General features: G+C 30.7%; 1 protein-coding gene, 1 long non-coding RNA gene and 1 pseudogene across 2 annotated transcripts; 2 read left to right on the top strand and 1 right to left on the bottom strand.

Annotated features, from left to right (window-relative positions):
• The first annotated feature begins 2,237 nt into the window (after positions 1–2,237).
• LOC133803797 (beta-fructofuranosidase, insoluble isoenzyme CWINV3-like) lies at positions 2,238–6,337 on the top strand (annotated as a pseudogene).
• A 335-nt stretch (positions 6,338–6,672) lies between these two features.
• Positions 6,673–8,850, bottom strand: LOC133804086 (heat stress transcription factor A-2). The gene is made up of 3 exons (XM_062242239.1): positions 8,277–8,850; positions 7,487–8,184; positions 6,673–6,841 (listed from the first exon to the last, which is right to left on the bottom strand). Exons 1-3 carry the CDS (start codon positions 8,577–8,579, stop codon positions 6,817–6,819), a joined length of 1,026 nt encoding a protein of 341 aa, XP_062098223.1. The 5' UTR covers positions 8,580–8,850; the 3' UTR covers positions 6,673–6,816.
• Positions 8,851–9,904: 1,054 nt separating this feature from the next.
• LOC133803798 (uncharacterized) lies at positions 9,905–12,249 on the top strand. The gene is made up of 2 exons (XR_009878157.1): positions 9,905–11,948; positions 12,140–12,249. It is a non-coding gene; the product is annotated as an uncharacterized LOC133803798 (long non-coding RNA).
• Positions 12,250–20,642: the final 8,393 nt, after the last annotated feature.

Genomic DNA, 20,642 nt, shown 5'->3' with positions numbered 1-20,642 from the left:
ATCAAATCAATACAATTTTAAACTATTTTAATTATATTAATTCCTATAATACAAATATTACAATTTTCATATTATATATTTTAAAAAAAATCTCAATACTTTAATTTTTTTTTTGTCTTTTTCTCTTCAGTCATTAGTTCATAGATAATTTTGGTATGGTAATAATAATAATAATTACAAATAAATTTATTTTACTTATAAATATTTAAAATATAATTATTAATATTAAATAAATATTATACTTTATTAGTATAATACTTACATAAAATATTATATATTTAATCAATATAATCTATTTCTTTATTAATTGTTACAATTTAAAAATATATATATTTATGTTCCTTGTTCAATGCAATTTAACATTTTTGTATATACTAATTATAATATTCTTTTAGTTACAAACTTAGTTTTATATATTTTTGTTACAAATATGTTAACTAAATTTACAACTTACTTTTTGAAAATATTAGTCACAAATATAATTTTTTTAGTTATAAAATTAGTTATGTAAACCATTGTTACAAAATTAAAAAAAAAATAGCAAGGAATTATTCTATAAATGTTGTCTACAAAAATATAAAACTTGTGTTACAAATATGTAAAACTTGGTTATATATTTATAAATATTGTTTACAAAAATGTTTTTATGTAACTGGTTTACGCATCTGTAAAAGCATGTTACAGGTTTGTAACATGTAAATTCATAGTTGTCGTTGTCTGTAAAAGTTTGTTACATGTTTGTAACATGTAAGTTCTTATTTAGCATTTCTCTATCATGTTGTTTAGGGTTACAACTTACTTTTTGAAAATATTAGTCACAAATATAATTTTTTTAGTTATAAAATTAGTTATGTAAACCATTGTTACAAAATTAAAAAAAATTAGCAAGGAATTATTCTATAAATGTTGTCTACAAAAATATAAAACTTGTGTTACAAATCTGTAAAACTTGGTTATATATTTATAAATATTGTTTACAAAAATGTTTTTATGTAACTGGTTTACGCATCTGTAAAAGCATGTTACAGGTTTGTAACATGTAAATTCATAGTTGTCGTTGTCTGTAAAAGCTTGTTACATGTTTGTAACATGTAAGTTCTTATTTAGCATTTCTCTATCATGTTGTTTAGGGTTGCTCAAGATCCAAACCAATCCAATTATCCTGAATCAATCCAATAATAAAAAATTGGATATTCAATTACAATTAATTGGATTTGATTGGATTTGTAAACTTAGTCTTTCTCTATCATGATGTTTAATGGACTTAATGTTGTAAACTAAATATTTAAAGGACTATAATGTGACAATTGTAAGGACTTAAATTGGTATTATTACTCCATAGTGTCTAGTATTTTGTATGTTTTTTGTTTTGCTTGTTAATTTGTTTAATATCAACATTTAGGTTCAAAGATAAAAAAAATAAAAATAAATCGACCCAATCCAATTACAAATGGATTTGATTGGATTTGTAGGCCAAAACGGATTGGATTGGATTGGATTGGATGATGATTTCCAACATCCAACATTTAATTGAATTGGATTGATTAGTGGTAAAAATGTTGAGCATCCCTAATGTTGTTTATAAAAATTTGTTACAAATTTATTGCTATATTTTAAAATAATTTTATGATTATGACCTTTTAACAATATGGTTTTTTCAAGTCTAAACTTTGATTACAATTTTGTAAGTTTACAAATAAGTAATTCAAAACTTATTTGAAGATGTTAATATATATATATATGTTGTTCATGATAATATTTGTAATGGTTTTATATAAATTTGGAGTGTGATATTCATCATGTAATGGGATGGGTAATATAGATATCTGGGTAAATGTTGATAATAATGGGTTGTGGGTTATATAATAGGCATAGATTACCGTAATATTGTAATTAGTTTAAAATACCGCATTTTTAGAATTTTTTTCCAAATTTGCCGTGTATGTGTTAATTCCCCTATAAAAAAGGTCTCTTGTTGATATATTTATAGACCAAAGTAAAGCCCAAACGTTAGTCCGAAGGCTGTGTGGCCCATGAATACAACACAAAGTCACGTCATTTCAAAAACTATTTCTTGCTTATTTTCCATTTTCTGATTAGAAGTCAATTAGTTTAATCATATTTTATTGACATTGAAAAGGAAAGACTCTTTTAGTACTTATCCAGACAATCCTAAGACAAATATTTTTAAAAGACCAGAATTGAGATCAAATGGTTAAAGTCATAATTAATATACAAATAATATTAACATGGTCTTCTTTCATTTTAAACTAATGGAAGTTGTGTTGTGTAAGGAATAAACAACACTATATGAAGTAATATAAAATTAACAAGAGTCTGGTTCTTCTAACTCAAAACTTATAGAACAGAGATGTCTTCTCTGATTTGGGTTTTTGAATTGATTGTTCTTACTCTGATCGGCCATGGAATTGAAGCCTCAAATCTTAGACAAAAGAATCATGAGCGCCTCCTCCTAGGGCAGCAACCCTATAGAACTGGGTATCATTTTCAACCCCCAAAGAACTGGATGAACGGTTTGTTTCTGTTCTCATACTTTTTCATTACATTATATGCCATATTCAGAAGACTATATATATATATATATATAGTGCTCTTCTACTTTCACCTTATTGACTTTTTTGTTCTTTTCATGACTTCAAATGTGGGTGGCTCATCATAATCAATATATTCAGATCCTAATGGTATGTTTACTCAACTCTTCTCCCGATAAACTTTTCTATGTAGCTTTAGAACACTTTAGACTAGTCAATGCCTTTGGATTTTCATGTGATTTTTGCAAAGTAGAAACATTTAATGACTAAAATTACCAAACCCCATCTGAAAATTTTCTGGGATTCTGAAGTTGAGATATTATTACATTAATATAGGACCAATGTACTATATCAACACAGCTTTAGATTTTCATGTGAGTTTGACAGTTGAAGCATTTAATGATTAAAAAAAACCCCATCTGATATATTTCTGGTAAAGTTGAGTTCTTTGTCCTAAAGTTGAGAAATTTGATATATAAAATGTACTGCTTAAAATTTCCATGTGAATCCGAAATAGAAACATTTAAATTCCAATGACTAAAGAAATGAAAACCCATCTGAATTTTTTTGGGGGAAAGTTCAGTTCTTTGCACTACAATGGAGTATGCCTTCTGTTCTATCAATACAGCTTTAGATTTTCATGTGGATTGAACTTGAAAACAAAAACCAATCTGAAATTTTTCTGGGAAAGTTCAATTCTTTGTGCTAAAGTTGTGGTATTTCATTAATATAGGACCAATGTACTACAAGGGAGTATACCATCTGTTCTATCAATACAATCCGTACAGTCCATTATGGGGTAACATAACATGGGCACATTCAATATCATACAATCTGATCGACTGGATTCACCTCGACATAGCCTTGACCCCCACCGATCCAGAGTTCGACATCAATGGCTGCTGGTCCGGTTCCACCACCTTCCTCCCAGGCAACAAGCCAGCCATTTTATACACCGGAAAAGACTCTCAAAACCATGAAGTTCAAAACTTAGCCTTGCCCAAAAACCTCTCGGACCCTTTTCTCATGGAATGGACCAAATCCCCCCTCAATCCTCTGATGACTCCAATCAATGGCATTGAACCATTGCTGTTTAGAGATCCCACAACAGCTTGGAGAGGCCTTGACAACATTTGGAGGGTCATAATTGGAGCTGAGATTGATGGAAATGGTTTAGCTATTTTGTACAAGAGTAGTGACTTTGTGCACTGGACAAGGTCCATGACACCACTTCACTCCTCTAAGAAGACTATAATGTGGGAATGTCCTGACTTTTTCCCTGTGGGAATCAACGGCTCAGATGGTGACAATTCTAACTTGAATGAAGATCAGTATGAGAAGAAGCATGCTCTGAAAGTCAGCTTCAATAGTCGTGACTACTATGTGCTAGGACAGTATTCTCCTGAAACAGATGAGTTTAAGGTTGAGACTGATTTTATGGATGAAGGTTCTGATCTGAGATTAGATTATGGAAAGTTTTATGCTTCGAAATCATTTTATGATTCTGAGAAGAGGAGGAGAGTGGTTTGGGGTTGGGTGAATGAGTCTGATAGTGATGCTGATGCTTTCATTAAAGGCTGGTCTGGTCTTCAGGTAATGATCTAATCTTATGTGTTAATCTTTCTGATCATTCTTGTATATACAAAACTGATCTTGATTATATATGTATCAGTCATTTCCTAGAACAATTGCTCTAAGTGAATCAGGGAAGCAATTAGTACAATGGCCAATAGAAGAGATAGAAAAACTAAGAGGTGAGAAAGTTAGTCTCCAAAACAAGGAACTTCATGGTGACTCGGTCATTGAAATTTCTGGTATCACAGCCTCACAGGTAAAAACAACCCAATTGAGTTTCACTCTCTTTGTTACGAGTCATGACAGTACATAAATTTTAGAGTATATATTTGATTCATATTAGGCAGATGTGGAAGTTTCATTTGAGGTAACTGAGTTGGAAGAGGCCGAGTCAATGAACTCGAGTCGAGTTGATCCTCAATTGCTTTGTGATGAGAAAAATGCAAGTGTAAGAGGCAAAGTTGGAGCCTTTGGTTTGCTGGTTTTGGCTTCTGATAACTTGACAGAACAAACTTCAATCTTCTTTCGAATATTCAAAACCAATAATAGTGAGAAGAAGAAGAAGTATGTTGTTCTGATGTGTAGTGACCAAAGCAAGTCTTCATTGAGGAATGATCTTGACAAAACCACATATGGGACTTTCCTAGACTTGGATCCTCTGCATGAGAAAATAACTTTAAGAACCCTGGTATGTTCATGACTTACTTAAACTATAATTATAGTAGATGAATATACATAAATAAATTTTATAGTACTTTATAAAATGGTGTTTTTTTATAAATGGTTTATAACTTTTTGGACCTTGTGATTTGTCTTATTACCTGTTTAGACCCTGTGTTTTGACAAATTACTTTTTGGACCCTATATTTTGTAAAATAGTTAAATTAGAACTCTAAACTCAATTTTGATGAAGAAAAAATTGAATATAACAACATATTTTTTTAAGCAGAATGATTTTATTTTTGTTCTGAATTGTTAATTTGGTAAATTATTGGTGATTTTAGTTGAGAAATCATTGAGCAAAATTGAGTTTAGGGTTTTATTTTAATAATTTTACAAAACATATGGTCCAAAAAGTAATTTATCAAAACATAGGATCCAAACAAATAATAGGACAAAATACAGGTACAAAAAAATATAAATATTTTTATAAAATATGAAATAATCTTGCTGAGACACTTGATTCTTTGTCGAGTAAGTATAGGTATCATGTGTGTCTACTTAATTTACAATAAATTTATAAAATGTTTATTTTGCCAAAAAAAAATTAACTTAAATTTATACTTTTAAGATTTTGCTTAATATATGACCCTATTTTCAAAAAATTTACAATAGACTGTGATTTTTAAAGCTAACTAGAAAATCTTTGACTTTATTATGATCAAGTTATTAATAAAATTTTAGTGAAAATTCTAAAATATCATCATCTAAATTATATCAATTAATTATTTAAAATTAAATAAAACAAAGCAAACCAACATAATACATTTAAAATAAAAAATATATATCATCTGTAAAATTAAAAAAAAATAATATAAATACATAATATTATCTAATTATAATTCAATTAGAAGGTATATTAAGATAAAAAAAATATAATTAATAAGTTCGAGTAGAATTAAGTCAAAAATAATCTCGAGTTCATTTTAAGATTATGATTTGCTGTCAAATTTTTATAAACTCAAAGTTATATTTGGTATTTTACTAAAATTTAGAGATATAAAATGGGATAAATTGTTAAACTAATACTTAAACATGAATATTTATATTTGTATTGGTGTAGATTGATCACTCAATTTTGGAGAGTTTTGGAGGAGAAGGGAGAAGTTGTATTACAGCTAGGGTTTATCCAATATTGGCAATTAACAAAGCAGCTCATTTATATGTATTCAACAATGGAACAAATAGTGTTAAGATCTCAAAGCTCAATGCTTGGAGTATGGAAAATGCTCAATTTGTGTCATGGAGAGGAGAAGAAAACCACTAATTATTGATTTAACTTAATAATCTTTTGAAGATTATGAAACATTATTGTTAATCATACAAAAATCCAAATGTCTAAAAGGGATTAATTCTTTGGTTTGTCAATTTTTATTTTACAAAAAGTGATTTTATCATATTATTTCTTCAAGAGAGAATCTTTGAAAGTTTATTGTTATTTGTACCTTCAATTATTTTTGGTTATATGGCATTATTAATTAGTCTTTGAATTATACCATTTATTATAAAGTTTTAGCAATTAAATGAAGTTTCACTAAACATTAAGTCTTTTGTTATTATTTAAAAATTAACTTTTTATTAAATATAATTGAGAAACATTTATAATTTAATAACTCAAACTTTTCTTCAAAAATGCATTTAATTAAATAGCACATAGTCAATCCATATTTTTCTAACAAAAAGAAAAAACTTATAATAATTTGTAAGATTGATGATAGATAAGTGATATAGAAGAATCATAGATATATTTAATTTGTGAAAGACCAAACATTTTAGTACTTGAGAAAATTGTGAGAGTGGCAAAGTAATAATATACACATATAAATACTAAAATGTTTATTCATTAATAATTTATTTAAATTAACAACTTTATTGAGTAGTATATATACATATGAATTAATTATGATATATTTACATAAAAAAAAAAAAAGAAGATATAACATCATGATGAAGCTTCACTCCTCTTCAATCAAAATCTGTGATGGCGAACTCGCCTGCAACAACAAAAAAAATCACAACATATGAAAATCTCATAATAAGTCACTCAAACTTCTAAACCAAATTTAAATCATATCCAAAAACAGAACCCAAAACCCAAAAATACACAATACAACTCTATTTCTCCCTTTGCAACTTCAACTCTCCCATTCTTGGCTTTAAAAAAAGAACAATTACAATCCCAATTACTTTAGCATAAAAAGTAAAGAAAAATAAAATAAAATGACTCATTTTTTAGTATCATACATATAGTGAGTAGAGAGAAATGAGTTCATTTTTTAGAAAATCATATCCAAAAACAAAAACCCAAAAAGGATACAAATACAACTCTATTTGTCCCCATTGCAGCTTCAACTTTCACCATTCCTAGCTGCACAAAACACAAAAAAAAAAAAAAAAAAAAAAAAAACTACAATTCCAATTATTAAATATAAAAAACAGAGAAATAATAACCATAATCAAACCAAATACCAGGAATGGGAATGAAGTTGCAGAAGAAGATCATTTTTCAGAATGAAAAATGACCCAATTTACACTACTATTATACATATAGGGGATAGAGAAAATGAACTCATTTTGCTAAAAATGAGTTCATTTTCGGTTTGGGTTCGGGTCGGGTCGGGTCGGTTCAGGATTTGGACCTTAGATAACCCATTTGATCAACCAACTCCTGCAACTCTTCTTCTCCCCACTCCTCCGGCTCTGCAATCAAATCATCCACCACCACCGCCGACTCATCTCCGAACCCCAAAACCCCACCATCTTCGTCCGGCTCATTCCCACTCAACATCAGCTCCTCACTCAGCATCTCATCCCATATTCCTTCACCAACACCATCCAACCTGTTCCCACCGCTGGAGCTCGACTGTTCATCCATGGCGGCCGACAACAGCGTCTCCATCTCCAAATCCACCGCGGTGGCGGCGGGGAGTCTCCTCTTCCGCACGCCGGCGCCGCCGCGAAGCTTGTTTCTCTGAGCGAATTGTTGGATGAAAGTTGGGTTGTTCATAGCTTTCGCCAGAAAAGTCAACATCTGCTGTTGTTTTCTCTCAGTCAAGAGTAATCGATCTTCCATTGCGGTGACTTTCATTACAGAATCGTGTTGTTGTTGCTTCAGCTTGACTATCTCCGCCATTAACACCGCTCTGTCTCGCTTCAGTCTCTCCAGCTCCGTTTCGATCCCGAACTGACCCACTTCGATTCCGCAAGCTCCGAACTGGTGCGGAATGCTCTGAGAAACGTGTCTTCTTCGTTTGATCGTTTTCAGAAGGTGCTTCTGTCCACCCAAAAACCCTTCGTTCGCGAACTCCCATCGATCAGGATCGACCTTTCGAAACCCCTGAAACAGAGCCTCGCGTTAGAATCCCAAATCAAAGTTTCGATTTTTAACACAGAAGAAGAAGAAGAACAAAGAAGAAGAATGAGACTTACGTAAGTGTTGAGCTGACGAATGAAGCTGGAGAAGTTACCGTGCTTGAAGTAACGAGGAAGAAGAAGAGTCGAGAACTTGTGAGAATCCCAAACGACGAAGCTGTTTCGAGCTATGCTCCACGAAACAATGGCGTCCGTAGATGGGTCTTCCACCATTTCGAAAATCTTCGTCAGAAATGGAGGCGGACCCACGTCGTGTAAGCCCTCCATAGGTTGCGGCGACTGGTTTGAAGACGAAGAAGACGATGAACCAGCGGCGATAAACGTCGTCGTTTCTTCCTCCTTAACCATCACTCCTTCCATGGCTGGCTACTGTCTAGTAAAGGTTCGAGCTTTGGTATTGTTCTTTTGTTTTGGTGAAATTGATGTAACGATTTTGGAGATTTTCTGAGATATTTTTTTGCTATAAGTAGAAAGAGAACTAGGAGAGAGAGTGGAGTGGGTTTAAGGCAGTGGAGAGAAGAAACTTCTAGAGAGAGAGTGGAAAATCTCAAGCTTATGAGAAGTTTCTTTCGCCACTTGTCCAAGTGTGTCTCGATCTTCTAGAAAGTTCTCATCCCTTCTGCCACGTGGAGGATAGATTGGACACGTGGACGGCTTAGGTTCGTTGGAGATGGAAAAGTGGCCGTTGGATCTTTGCAACTATTGAATGTTAAAACGAACTCAAAAGGGAAAGTTCTTAACTTTTTTGAAAATATTTAGATTAAATTTATTTCTTTTTTAGGTTAGATTGAATTAATAAATATCATCAAATACATTTAATGCATATTAAAAAATGAAAATTGATTTTTTTAACACACTTCTAAAATACTTACTTTTATATAATAGTTATAAATTAATTAGTTTATTATTTAAAATATATATATTTTTACAAAGATTAAAATACATGTGTGATTATGTTTTTTTATTGTAAAAACATTATTATTTTTTATATTTAATTTTGTAAGACAATAAATTGTATCCACAATATTATAAGGTAATAATTTGCTAATAGTTAATTTGTATTAAAAAAAATTTGAAAGTGTATAAAAAAATTCAATTTATCAGAGATTTATTTATAAAGGAGTGTGGAGATAAAAAAAAAAAGTGTATATTGAAACATCTTCAAAATTAATGTTAGTACTAAGTTTTGTTTGGTCTTTTACCAAATAATAAAATACAATAAACATGAAATAAAATTTTGTGGGGTCCACTTTTGTTTGTTGGGAATATATATAAATTTTGGAGTTATGAAAAAAAAATCACATGAGATTTACATTTATAGAGAATGAAAAAAGTAAAAGAATAATAATATATTAGGATGTGTTGGAGTTATAATTATTTAGAATTTTGTAAATTTTTAAAAAATTCTAAATTAATTAAGACGTCAAAAAATCAGAGTTCAAATAATTTGTTGCACATGTGTTCTGTTTTTATTTATTTTTATATGCGTATGTAACAACAGTTTGAACTCTGATTTGGACGTCCTAAATAATTAAGAATTTCCTAAAAATCTTATAGAATATTCTAAATAACTATAATCACCATTGTAATATAAAAAAATTGAATTACAACTTCACTGCATACCAAAAGTGCATTCTCTTTTAAGGAGAATTTTTTTAACATTTTAACCAATGTTATATGTGGGTTTAAAAAATCTTTTCAAGGTTTTTTCTTTTTCTCTTCACATAATTGTCTCGTCTTATTTTTCACACTAAATATAAGATTGTTCAAGTATTAAAAGATTGAGGTTTAAGTGAATGTTAGAAACTGAAGTTTTTTTTTTAAGAGTTTTTTAATAGTAATGAGAGAATTTTTATTGTAATGACCCAAAAATCACTAATAAGGCTTAAGGGCATTGATTAGTATGTCGGAAGGGGATAATTGGTTTATGTGTGATTTAAATGATTTAATGCATGATTTCATGATAAGCATGCTTATATGATTATATGGATATATGAAATGCATGTCTAAGAGTATTAGTATGCATGTAGGCCCTGTTTAGCTTAAAGGGGCATATTTGTAATTTTAGTCCGTTGATGGCATAAATGTAATTATATGTTATAGTTGTGGAGACCACATTATTATGTTGATATATTTGCAGCGTGTGCCTTGAGGCGATCTAGGGAGCTAGTTAGCGAGATAGTCGCAACGGGATCCAATACTCGACTCGGGGCAAGTCAAGGGGTATTTTGGGTTATCGGGTTATGGAAATAAATAATTTGATATATATTTGAGGTTATAAAGCTTAAGAGGGAATACTGAGGAAATTTACCATTTTGCCATTGGGGACGTTTTGGGTACCCTAAGCTTTGGGATTAACTTAAGTAACCTAAGTAAGACAAAAACAAACAAGGAAATAGCTAGAAACACCTAAACTGGCCAATCTCTCTTCTCTCAGCTCACTCAACTCTCTCTCTCTCTCTCTCTCTCTCTCTCTCTCTCTCTCTCTCTCTCTCTCTCTCTCTCTCTCTCTCTCAAGGAAACCATTGAAACCAAGGGATATTTGGCTGGAAATTCAAGGATTTAAGCTGGAATTGTGGGGAGAATTTCAGTAGCAATCTGAAGGTTCAGATCAGGAATTTAGGTAAGCATTGAATTGTGGTTTAGCTGACTAAATTCTGTAGTTTTGGCAAGGTTCTAAGAGGTTTTGGGTTTTGATATTGAAGATTGAATTGAGGCTAAGGACTTTGAGAATTAACTCAGCAATTACTTGGTGGACTTGTTCTTCTATAAAGGTAAGCTTTTAATTATAGTCTAGCATCTGAATTCTAGGAAATTCTGTATGTTCTAAGAGGTTTATGAGCTTACGGGTTTCAAGGATTGTGGATTTTGAAGAGTTTATAAGCTAAGTTTTTGTTGGGTTTTGCTGCTGGAAACATGTTAGGATGTTTATGATAGTTGAATTGTGTCATTAGGATGGTTTTGGGTGGATTGAGTGAGGTTTGGCTGCTACAAATTGTGATTTTTCTGGGTTTGAAGGGCTCGGGTCGCGACTCTGTCCTTGGTGTGTCGCGACCCTCTATAACAGGTGGGAGTTGAGGAAGAAGGGCGGGTCGCGACATGGGGAGTGCTGGGTCGCGGCCCGTGTCTGCTGTCTGGGGAGTCTAGGCCTCTGGTTGGAGGCGGGCCGCGGCATGGAGGGCTAGGCTTGCGGCTCTTAAGGGTATTTTTGGCTTTAAGGAGGTTTTAGGTGTGGGAACTTAACCTAGAGTGCTCAGGATAGATTCCACTATCGTGTTTGGTGGAATTCAATATTTTGATGGTTAGAACTTGAACCAGAAGCCTTTATTCATTTGTTATTGATGGTCCCCCTTATTTTGGTTGTGACTAGGTGTACGCTAGGGCTCGGGAAATGGATTGTGCTCAAGGGTCAATTCTCATAATCAAAGTGTTCGGAGTTAAATGTAAGAAAACTGCACTCGGTTGTGAGGTTATGATGGGACTAAGGGTTCCCTATTCTTGTGTGCATTATGTAAGGTGGTATTATGCCATGTGAATATAAAACAAACGGCGTAAGACTGCTGGAGTTTATATTGGTGCATAGGGCGCAACTCAGCCACTAGTAGCTGAGGACAGCTTAATATTCACTGAGCTCGATTTAAGCAGACCGAAGTCAGTGAAGTAAACAGAGGGTGCGATCTAAGGTTGTCGACCCTAATTGTTATGTGATATGGTTATTGTTGTTAACTGGTGAGTATAACATGTTGAATATCTGAGTATTAGTTTGTGGATTTGCTGGTTATGTTTACTGATTATGTGAATATTATGGATTGCTGAATATATGATCATGCTTAAAGAATTAGTTGGTTATTGTCATTGATTGTGCTGTGATGTTATGGTTTTCTTGCTGGGCCTTGGTTAACAGATGCTACGTGGTGCAGGTAAAGGCAAGAGTAAGCTTGATCGACCTTGATTTGGAGAGCTCTAGAGGCAGAATGTACATAGTCAACTGCTCGGCTGCCACGGTCGTGGGTTGGACAGGAACGGGAAAGTCTTAAATGTATGTTTTTCCCTTAGTGTGGCCAGTTGTTGTATATACTCTGTAAATTTTGTAAACTGTCCTTTAAACTTTACTTCTTTTGGGATCTCATGTATGAAACATTTATTTAAATTAAATGTATATTTTATGACCAAAACATTTTTAACCTTAGTTCATTAACGGTTAGTGACACGTTTCTAACTAAACGACTTGATTAACAAGTCTTGCACCATTATAAATACACAGTGTAACGGTCTTGGCTACCCAGGGTGTTACATTTATATTGGGTTGATTATTTATATAAATAAGTTGAATTATAAATTATTAAAGAATAAATTGATAATTTTATAGCTAATCAAAAATAAAATAAATTTATAAAAAAAAATTATTGAATACTTATTAAGTGATTCATTATCTAGTTAATACCAAAATACCCTCATATATTTGACAAATTAATAATAATGTATCTAGTAAGTTGGATTTTGATTTCATTATAAATTTATCAAGACTATGATGCCTTTTATTTAATTTTCTAAAGTATATTTATAATTTATTTTACAAAAGCAAATGTATAGTTTTGCAAGATAAGGAAGAAAAAAATATAACTATGATACTATAATTGAAATCAACTTGTTACTTCTTATGACAAAACTACTAACCCACCTGCGAAGCCCAGCCCAACCCAGCCCAATTACTAAATAAGTAACATCACAACTATTCATACTTACAAATGCAAGTAAAAAACAGTTCATATATAATTTTTTTATAAAAAAAAAATAAAAATTGATTGAACCATATTTATATTAAAAGGAGAAAAAAAATACAGATGGGAAGAGTGATCATGACCCATCTGAATGAACTTATTATCAAGTATAAGAGTATAAAGTTGTCCCAAAATAAGTTAGACAAAGCTCTAATTTTTTGATTACTTGTGAATATAGAACTAGCAAGTTGTATTTATAAAAACTAAACCAAATAATAAGAACATTTTTAAATGCCACTACTATATTTTGTTATAGTGAAAATTACATTTACACAAGCTAATAGTAATTTTGTTGATGATGGTCTATAAATTTATATATATATGTTACTATTTACCCTTACAGCATAAGCAATGAAGAATTCAGTTTTAACTTGGATCCAATATGCATAAATATGTATAAATATATACATATAGTTTGATTTGATCCTAAAACCCTTGGCAATGAAGTTTATTGGAGTCATACCATTTCAAGACTATCAAAGTTATAAATATAACTATTTCTTCTCCTCTACTTATAAGCATTTCAGCTCATATTGACATGAGAGTTTACTACTCGTCATTTTATAATAATAATGTTTTCATTTACTTTCGCTAACTTTTGAATCACTTTTAAGACAAACTTTTAGGCATAAAAGCAAAAAGAAAGAAAAAAAAAATTATCTACCCACTTTGAGCCTTATTGACTATCTTTTTCGCTGTCAACTTAATAACAGAACTTAAAGAAAATAAAGAAGATTAGCACGGAGATCTTATATGGTTCAGGTTATAAAACAACTCTAGTCCAAAGTCTTTTGTATTAGTATTCTTGAAGCTTGAGATGGCAAGCTTCAATGGAGGTTTTCTCCATTGAATTGCTTTAAGTACAATAGTGAGATCAAATGTCTAAAAGCCAAAAGTCATTTACAGTGTGGTGCCCTAACTTTATTTATAGTGGTTGGGGATCATTAATATCCTTAATGAACATTTATAACAAACATTTCCTCATTTATTTGGGGAGTTAATTGCTACTTAATACCTTCGGGCGTACTAATTAAGACTGTGTTCGTGCGTATCGCACAGGGCCCAATTTCCAGGTTGCAGCCCACCAATTTTACGGGACACATGTCTCTAACAATGTCAAAATGCAATTGCACGTTTTCCTATGTCAAGCAGCGTTGTGAGAAATGTTAATTGTCGAGTGTATGAACTCGACACTACTACTCGAGACACTAAAAAATTTGTCAGACGATCTTATGGGAGCCCAAGGCTGCAGTGACTGACACCCGACGCTCTCTCCAAGCTTCGAGCACAAAATTCTGACTATCGGGTCAAGAAAGCGGGAGGAGCGCTAGGGTGGTCTTCAGGATGTGGCCTCACTTGGAGACACCCATGCCTAAAAGGGGATTACGGCTTGCTGGGAGGAGACTACGTTCCTATGAGCTCTAGGCAAGCTCTACAGAACTTTACTATCTCTTGAGGAGCTTAATTACTCCTCTAATAACTGTCACGTGTCTAATAATGAAATCACGGACAACAAGCTTGTTTGGCTCCTTAACTAAAAAACATAAAATTGTGTTTAAGAAAACAATGTGGTGTGTTTGACTTTGTTTTTCGAAAACAATTTTATTTTAAATTAAGTTAAGAATAAATAAAAAATTAGAAAAAAACCAAAGTACGTTCTCAGAGTTCTCACTTCCTAAGATATCTCGAAAGAAAATAAAATAGTATTTAACAATGGAGCTCGGAGCCCATTCTATGTGATTTCCCCCTATTTCAAATTTGTTGTTCTCTCAGCATTTTTCAGGTATTATGGTTTTTCTTCTTCATATCTTCTTCTCTCGTGCTCTAATTTATTTTTTATTTTAGAAAAAAAATCTCATAATCCTATTTGTACATTCGAAATTTTGAGTTTTTTTTATACGTATTAATTTATTTAGGTACAAGTGACAACTTGTTTTTGACAAATATTGTGACACGTGCACTTCAAAAAGCAAAGAGATTTGTTATGTTGTCTATGAAGCGTTTGTTGAATTATATAATTTTTTGATAGTTCTATTTGTCTTTACTCAACTTTTGTTAAGACAAGTCATTGTGATAGTTCCATTACTCAACTTATGTTGAGTTTATTATATATTGTCTATTTTTTTCTAACTGTACAAGGCATTCTCTTTTGATCCAAGTAGATATAATGAGGCATATATACTTAACCTTACACTACAAATAAATGTAACGTTTAGTGATAATTTTTTAGTCACAATTAGAGCTGTAAATGCGGACCGGACTTTCTAGCACGGCACGAAACTGATATGAGCCCGGGAGGCACGAGCACGATACGGCACGAAAAAATATGGGCTTTGGCTAGGCACGGCACGCACGACAAGCTCGAAGGCACGATATAAAAGCACGAACAAACTAGCCCGAAATCACGACACGATAAAAAGCCCGATATTTTGACATTAATAATGATAATAAATTTTTATTTGTCAATTATCTATAAATTAAAATGATAATAAAAGTCTATTATTTTTCTCAATGTTTATATTTTTATAATTATATTAATTTATTTTAAAAATGATAATTCCTATCCTCACATTTTTTGGCAATAATAAAATGGGTCTAAAAGTAGGCCCAAATAAGAAAAATGGGCCGGCTCGACATGGGCCAGGTCCATAGGCCGTGCTGGGCTTACTATTTCAAATATGGGCCGACTCGGCCTGATTGAATATGGGCTCGGCCTGGCCCGAATTATTCGGAGGCACGAAAATGTGGGCCGGGCCGGCCCACATTTACAGCTCTAGTCACAACATATATTTTGTGTGACTAAATGTCACTTTTAGTATCAACAAAAAATTACTTGTAACTAAAAAATCATACTTAATCACAAGTTACTACTGATGTAGTTTTAGTTACAACCTATTATTTTTAGTAATAAATTTTGTTGTAACTAAAAATATATTTAGTGACAACAAATTGTGATTTTTGTGACTATTACTTTTAGTCACTGAATTTTTAGTAATGACACAAGTAAAATGATTTTTCTTTAGTCACATATATTTTGTTTGTAGTCACAAAATTTATTGTGTTTATTGTGACTAAAACTAAAAGTTTTTGTAGTGTTACTACATATATATATATAGTATCTTTTTTCGTTTTTGTCCATCTTTTGCATATTAAAAAGTAGGCATGAACCTAGAAATATATCATAAGGGTTAAGTTATTGTTTTTGTGTTTAAAAGTGTTTATAATAAGATTAGTAAGTAATTTGTAAAAAAAAAAAAGTAACAATCATATTATGAAAATGAAATCCTTGCCAAACCATATTAAAAAACAATTAAAATTAAAAATATTAGCAAGGGTTTGCAACTAATAAATAATCAATAACATTTCAAGTTGTTGAAAGGCCTTGAAGTGCAAAGTCCAAATAGAATAAAAATGTGATGTTTTTTTTAAATACTATGTCTCTATTAAGTCACATTAAAATAAAATAGCACATTATTTTTTATAATGAAAAAGCTTATCATAAAGCTATAAACAATTTCTCCTAAGTATTTTATGAAAAAGGGGATCCAACAAACTTTTTCTTCATAAATAAATTTTGAATTATTCATTTTTTTAAGTATATATGGAAATAACATGTAATTAGAATATATATATATTCTATAAAAGACAGGGATGAGTAATGTCATCCAAATATATCACAACTTTATCGATACAAAAAGAGATTTAAAAAAATGCTTGATTTCCCTCTCGACATATATGTATATATAGTTAAAATAAAATAACTTGAAAAGAAAATATATAAACATGAAATAAAATGGCATGATAAAAGTACATAAAATAGCCTATAAAATAGAATGTAGGGACTTCGTTTCATATGTCATCTAATTTAATGCTTTTGTCATTTTATTTGGCTTCTAGTCTTTGTTTCTCAAATGAAAAAAAGAAAAAGAAAAGTACACATATATATAGTACACGTATATATATAGCTAGTTTTCATGTTCACCCTAAAAGCACATACATCGATGCATCTATTCTCTAGATTTTGGCTTGAAAAGATTTTCGGTCCAATTTTTTTTTTTATGATGCTATATATTGTAGTTATTTAGAATATTTTGTAAATTTTTAAGAAATTTTGAATAATTTACAGTACCGAAAATAATGTTCAAATAAGCTATTTTCCACGCGCTTAAAAAATACATTCACGCGTGCAACAAACTATTTGAATTTTATTTTTTAGCACTTTAAATTATTTATGATTTCCTGACAATTTACAGATACTCTAAATAACTACAATATATATAATCATAAAAAAAAATTATATCAAAAATACTTTTAAAGCCAAGAACCAAAAAATGGGTGCACCCGAAATTTTCCCTATAGTTCTTATCTTAATTAACTTTCATTTCATATAATAATAATTCTAAATTATTTTACTTTACTAATTTTACATTTGCACTTTTTCAAGATGCAAAATTACTTTTAAAATTATTGTCTTTTTGTAAAAATAGTTTTTCAGTTATATTTATGCTTGATTTGATCATTTTTCATTATAAAAACATAAACACCATTAGCAATTACGATGAGTAATTCAAAGTATGATAAATCACATCAATCATAAACAAAATAATAATACCAATACATAACATAAGAATTATTTTGACAAAATGGGTAAAAAAAATTTTGACAAATACAAAATTGGTTATTTTCAAAACAAAATAAATGGTAAACTTAAGAAAATTAAATTTACAATTTCAAATAATATTAATAGAAATAATAGAGATGTGGTTAGAATCTAGTCCAACGAAGAAACGACCAAAAGCAAAAAAAGACTTGGATCGATTCAATGATCACACATCATTTCAAAACAGTACCCAAACAATCCCAGCCGTCCATCTCATCATCGCCATAATGATCATCTAACCCTACGATCTGCCAGCGTGGACAGAAGGACAAAAGAATGACGTCATCAATCAATGCATTCCTGAATCTCAGTTAATAATAAGAACTAATCAAATTACCATTTTACCCCCTACTACAATGACCCCAACCGACAAAGATTCAGATCATTACGTCACAGCGTGTGCCCCCACCCAATGACATCTGTCTGTCATGTCAGATTACGTCACCCATGTGTTACAGTCCTCTTTCTCTCTCTCGGTCAACCCCTAAATCGACTAAATTATATGAAGACAGCGGCGCCGACATCTCCGGCTCCGAGGCCGGATCCGGGTCGGGTCACGGGGATGCGAAAACGGGTTTTGACTTTTACTTTAAGGAAAATGATGACGTGGGATATCTTCGTGAAGGTACGGTCATGTGCTGTGCTTACGTGTCCTACTTTTAACGAATCGTGTACGAAGGGTAACCTTCTTCCCTTATGTTTATGCCCACGCGGTGTATGGAGCGCGTGATCAACACTCGCCTCATCATTTAATTTTATTTTTAAGAATAATGATATGTGTAAATAAAATATACATAAAAATATTACACATAATAATGTGTTATTGTTTTTTAAAACAGTTTTAATAAATATGATTGATTAAGAGTAATTCTAACCCTGAACACTAAAATAGTGTTGAACTAACATCAAAATAAGATAATTCTAATACCATATTTTTTTTTCAAATCCAATCATAACACTAAAAGTTATACCAAAAAATATATTCAACATTATTATATTAATCACAAAGTACACATTATATTATTATATTATTTTATCTTATAAATTAAATAATATACATATATTTATATATATAAAATATTAATATAAAACACAAAAACCAAAAAATAAATGTTGCCGTGGTGAACAGTGCCACATTATCAATAATGTCATGGCATTGTTCATCTCCACCATTTAGAGTCTTATTGGAGTGATATATGGAGTAGGATCAACATCAAGTTGGTGTTTTGCAATTCCATTAGAGTTGGCCTAAGCTAAATTGACACGATACTGTATATAATATTTTGAGTCCAGATGTCATTACTCTTATTTTGAAGAAGGGGAAATTCTTTTCTTAGTTGTGATGAATTGGTGGGGTGGGGGCACTTGGCAAACATATCATGCTTTTTTTTTTTTTAATCTTTCTTTCTTCATTTTATTTTTTTGAAAAACAATTTGGTAATAGTGATCAATTGGTAGTGTTTCCACATTGTTTGGGAAATAGGTGATGATTATATGAAATGTGTTGAGTGATCCTTATAGTGATCCCATTAATTGAACACTATATCAATTAATGGGTTAATTATAGTGGAAAAGTTAAGTGCAAAATTTAATGTGGGGTATTTGCACAAGTGCTAAAATGGATTTCAAATAATTCTTGCTTCTTTTTTGGGAAGATACCCTTTTTGTTCATAAAGATTTATTCATAATATCAAATTTTAGATCATCTCATGTCAAATCTAATCATCAAAGCCATTTTGATGTTAAATCAACATTAAAATAAATAAATTTTAGCATTATTTTTTTTATATTCCAAAATTATGTCCTATATTATTATATTAATAAATAAAATAATGTACATATATATTTATTTATAGAATATTAATATAAAAATAAAAAAGTAAAAGTAAAATTGGATAACATTTGAGCTTTGATTGGGTTTGATATGATATTGAAACAACACCATACCCTCATAAGTTTGAGATTGAAAACTTTTTTTGTATTTATTATTTGAGTATATATTTCCCACTTATGGTATACTTTGTTTGATAAGCTAATCAATGTTTAAGGAATATTAATAGTACAAAAGATAAACTCTTAAATATATTTGTAACAAAAACGTACATAGGTGATTGTACATTTTAGTATATAGTACTCAAGATGATATATTATAACTTGTATATATACATAAAAAAAAAGTTGTACAATGTTTTTTCGATAGGGTAAATTGGAAAATTTTCCCCACAACTATGATCACATAGAGTTTTGCCCCATTAATTTTTTTTTTATGGCAAATATCTCTTATTGAATTATAGCAATTATTATAAATGTGTCATTTATATTGCATTTCGTTTATTTTTTTTAAAACAATTTGTTCGTGTGGCACTGATTGCATTAATGTGGAAGATCTGACAGTCCTATTAGACAAATGCATATATATATATATAGTAATATAATGATAAATTTTAAAAATATCTATTTATATTTTTAGAACTAATTTTTATATGTTTAGTGTCAATAAACTCGATTTCGACTAACTTCAGTTAATTAAATAAATCATCGTACTGTAACTATGCATGTGACATGTGATTACATAGCAAAGTACTTAAAATAATGAACAGAATGTAACAATATAGCTACATTTGCAACAATTTCCATAATTCATAATACATTTTTGCCAAAAAAAAATAGTCGAAAGACAAAACTTTACCAGAGCTATAGTTCATGAAGTAAAATTGCTATTTATCATTTTATATATTTTGATGTGTGAAGTGTAATCCAAAACAAATAGTATACCTACTCAAGAACAAATTTGGCAAATTAATTACCTAGCTAGCAAATCATGGACACAAGACAAACTACTTTTTATGATAAAGATTTTTGCAAGAGAATAAAATATGTTAATATCATAAAAGTAACTAAGAAATAATGAACGGTTTATCTCATTTTATGTCAATTTACATTTTGACTATATATACTGAATAATTTTGATGATATTGTATT

Source organism: Humulus lupulus, chromosome X, assembly GCF_963169125.1.
Source record: "Humulus lupulus chromosome X, drHumLupu1.1, whole genome shotgun sequence".
NCBI lineage: Eukaryota > Viridiplantae > Streptophyta > Magnoliopsida > Rosales > Cannabaceae > Humulus > Humulus lupulus.
The sequence above is the reverse complement of the archived record's forward strand: the minus strand, read 5'-3'. Positions and strand labels throughout refer to the sequence as shown.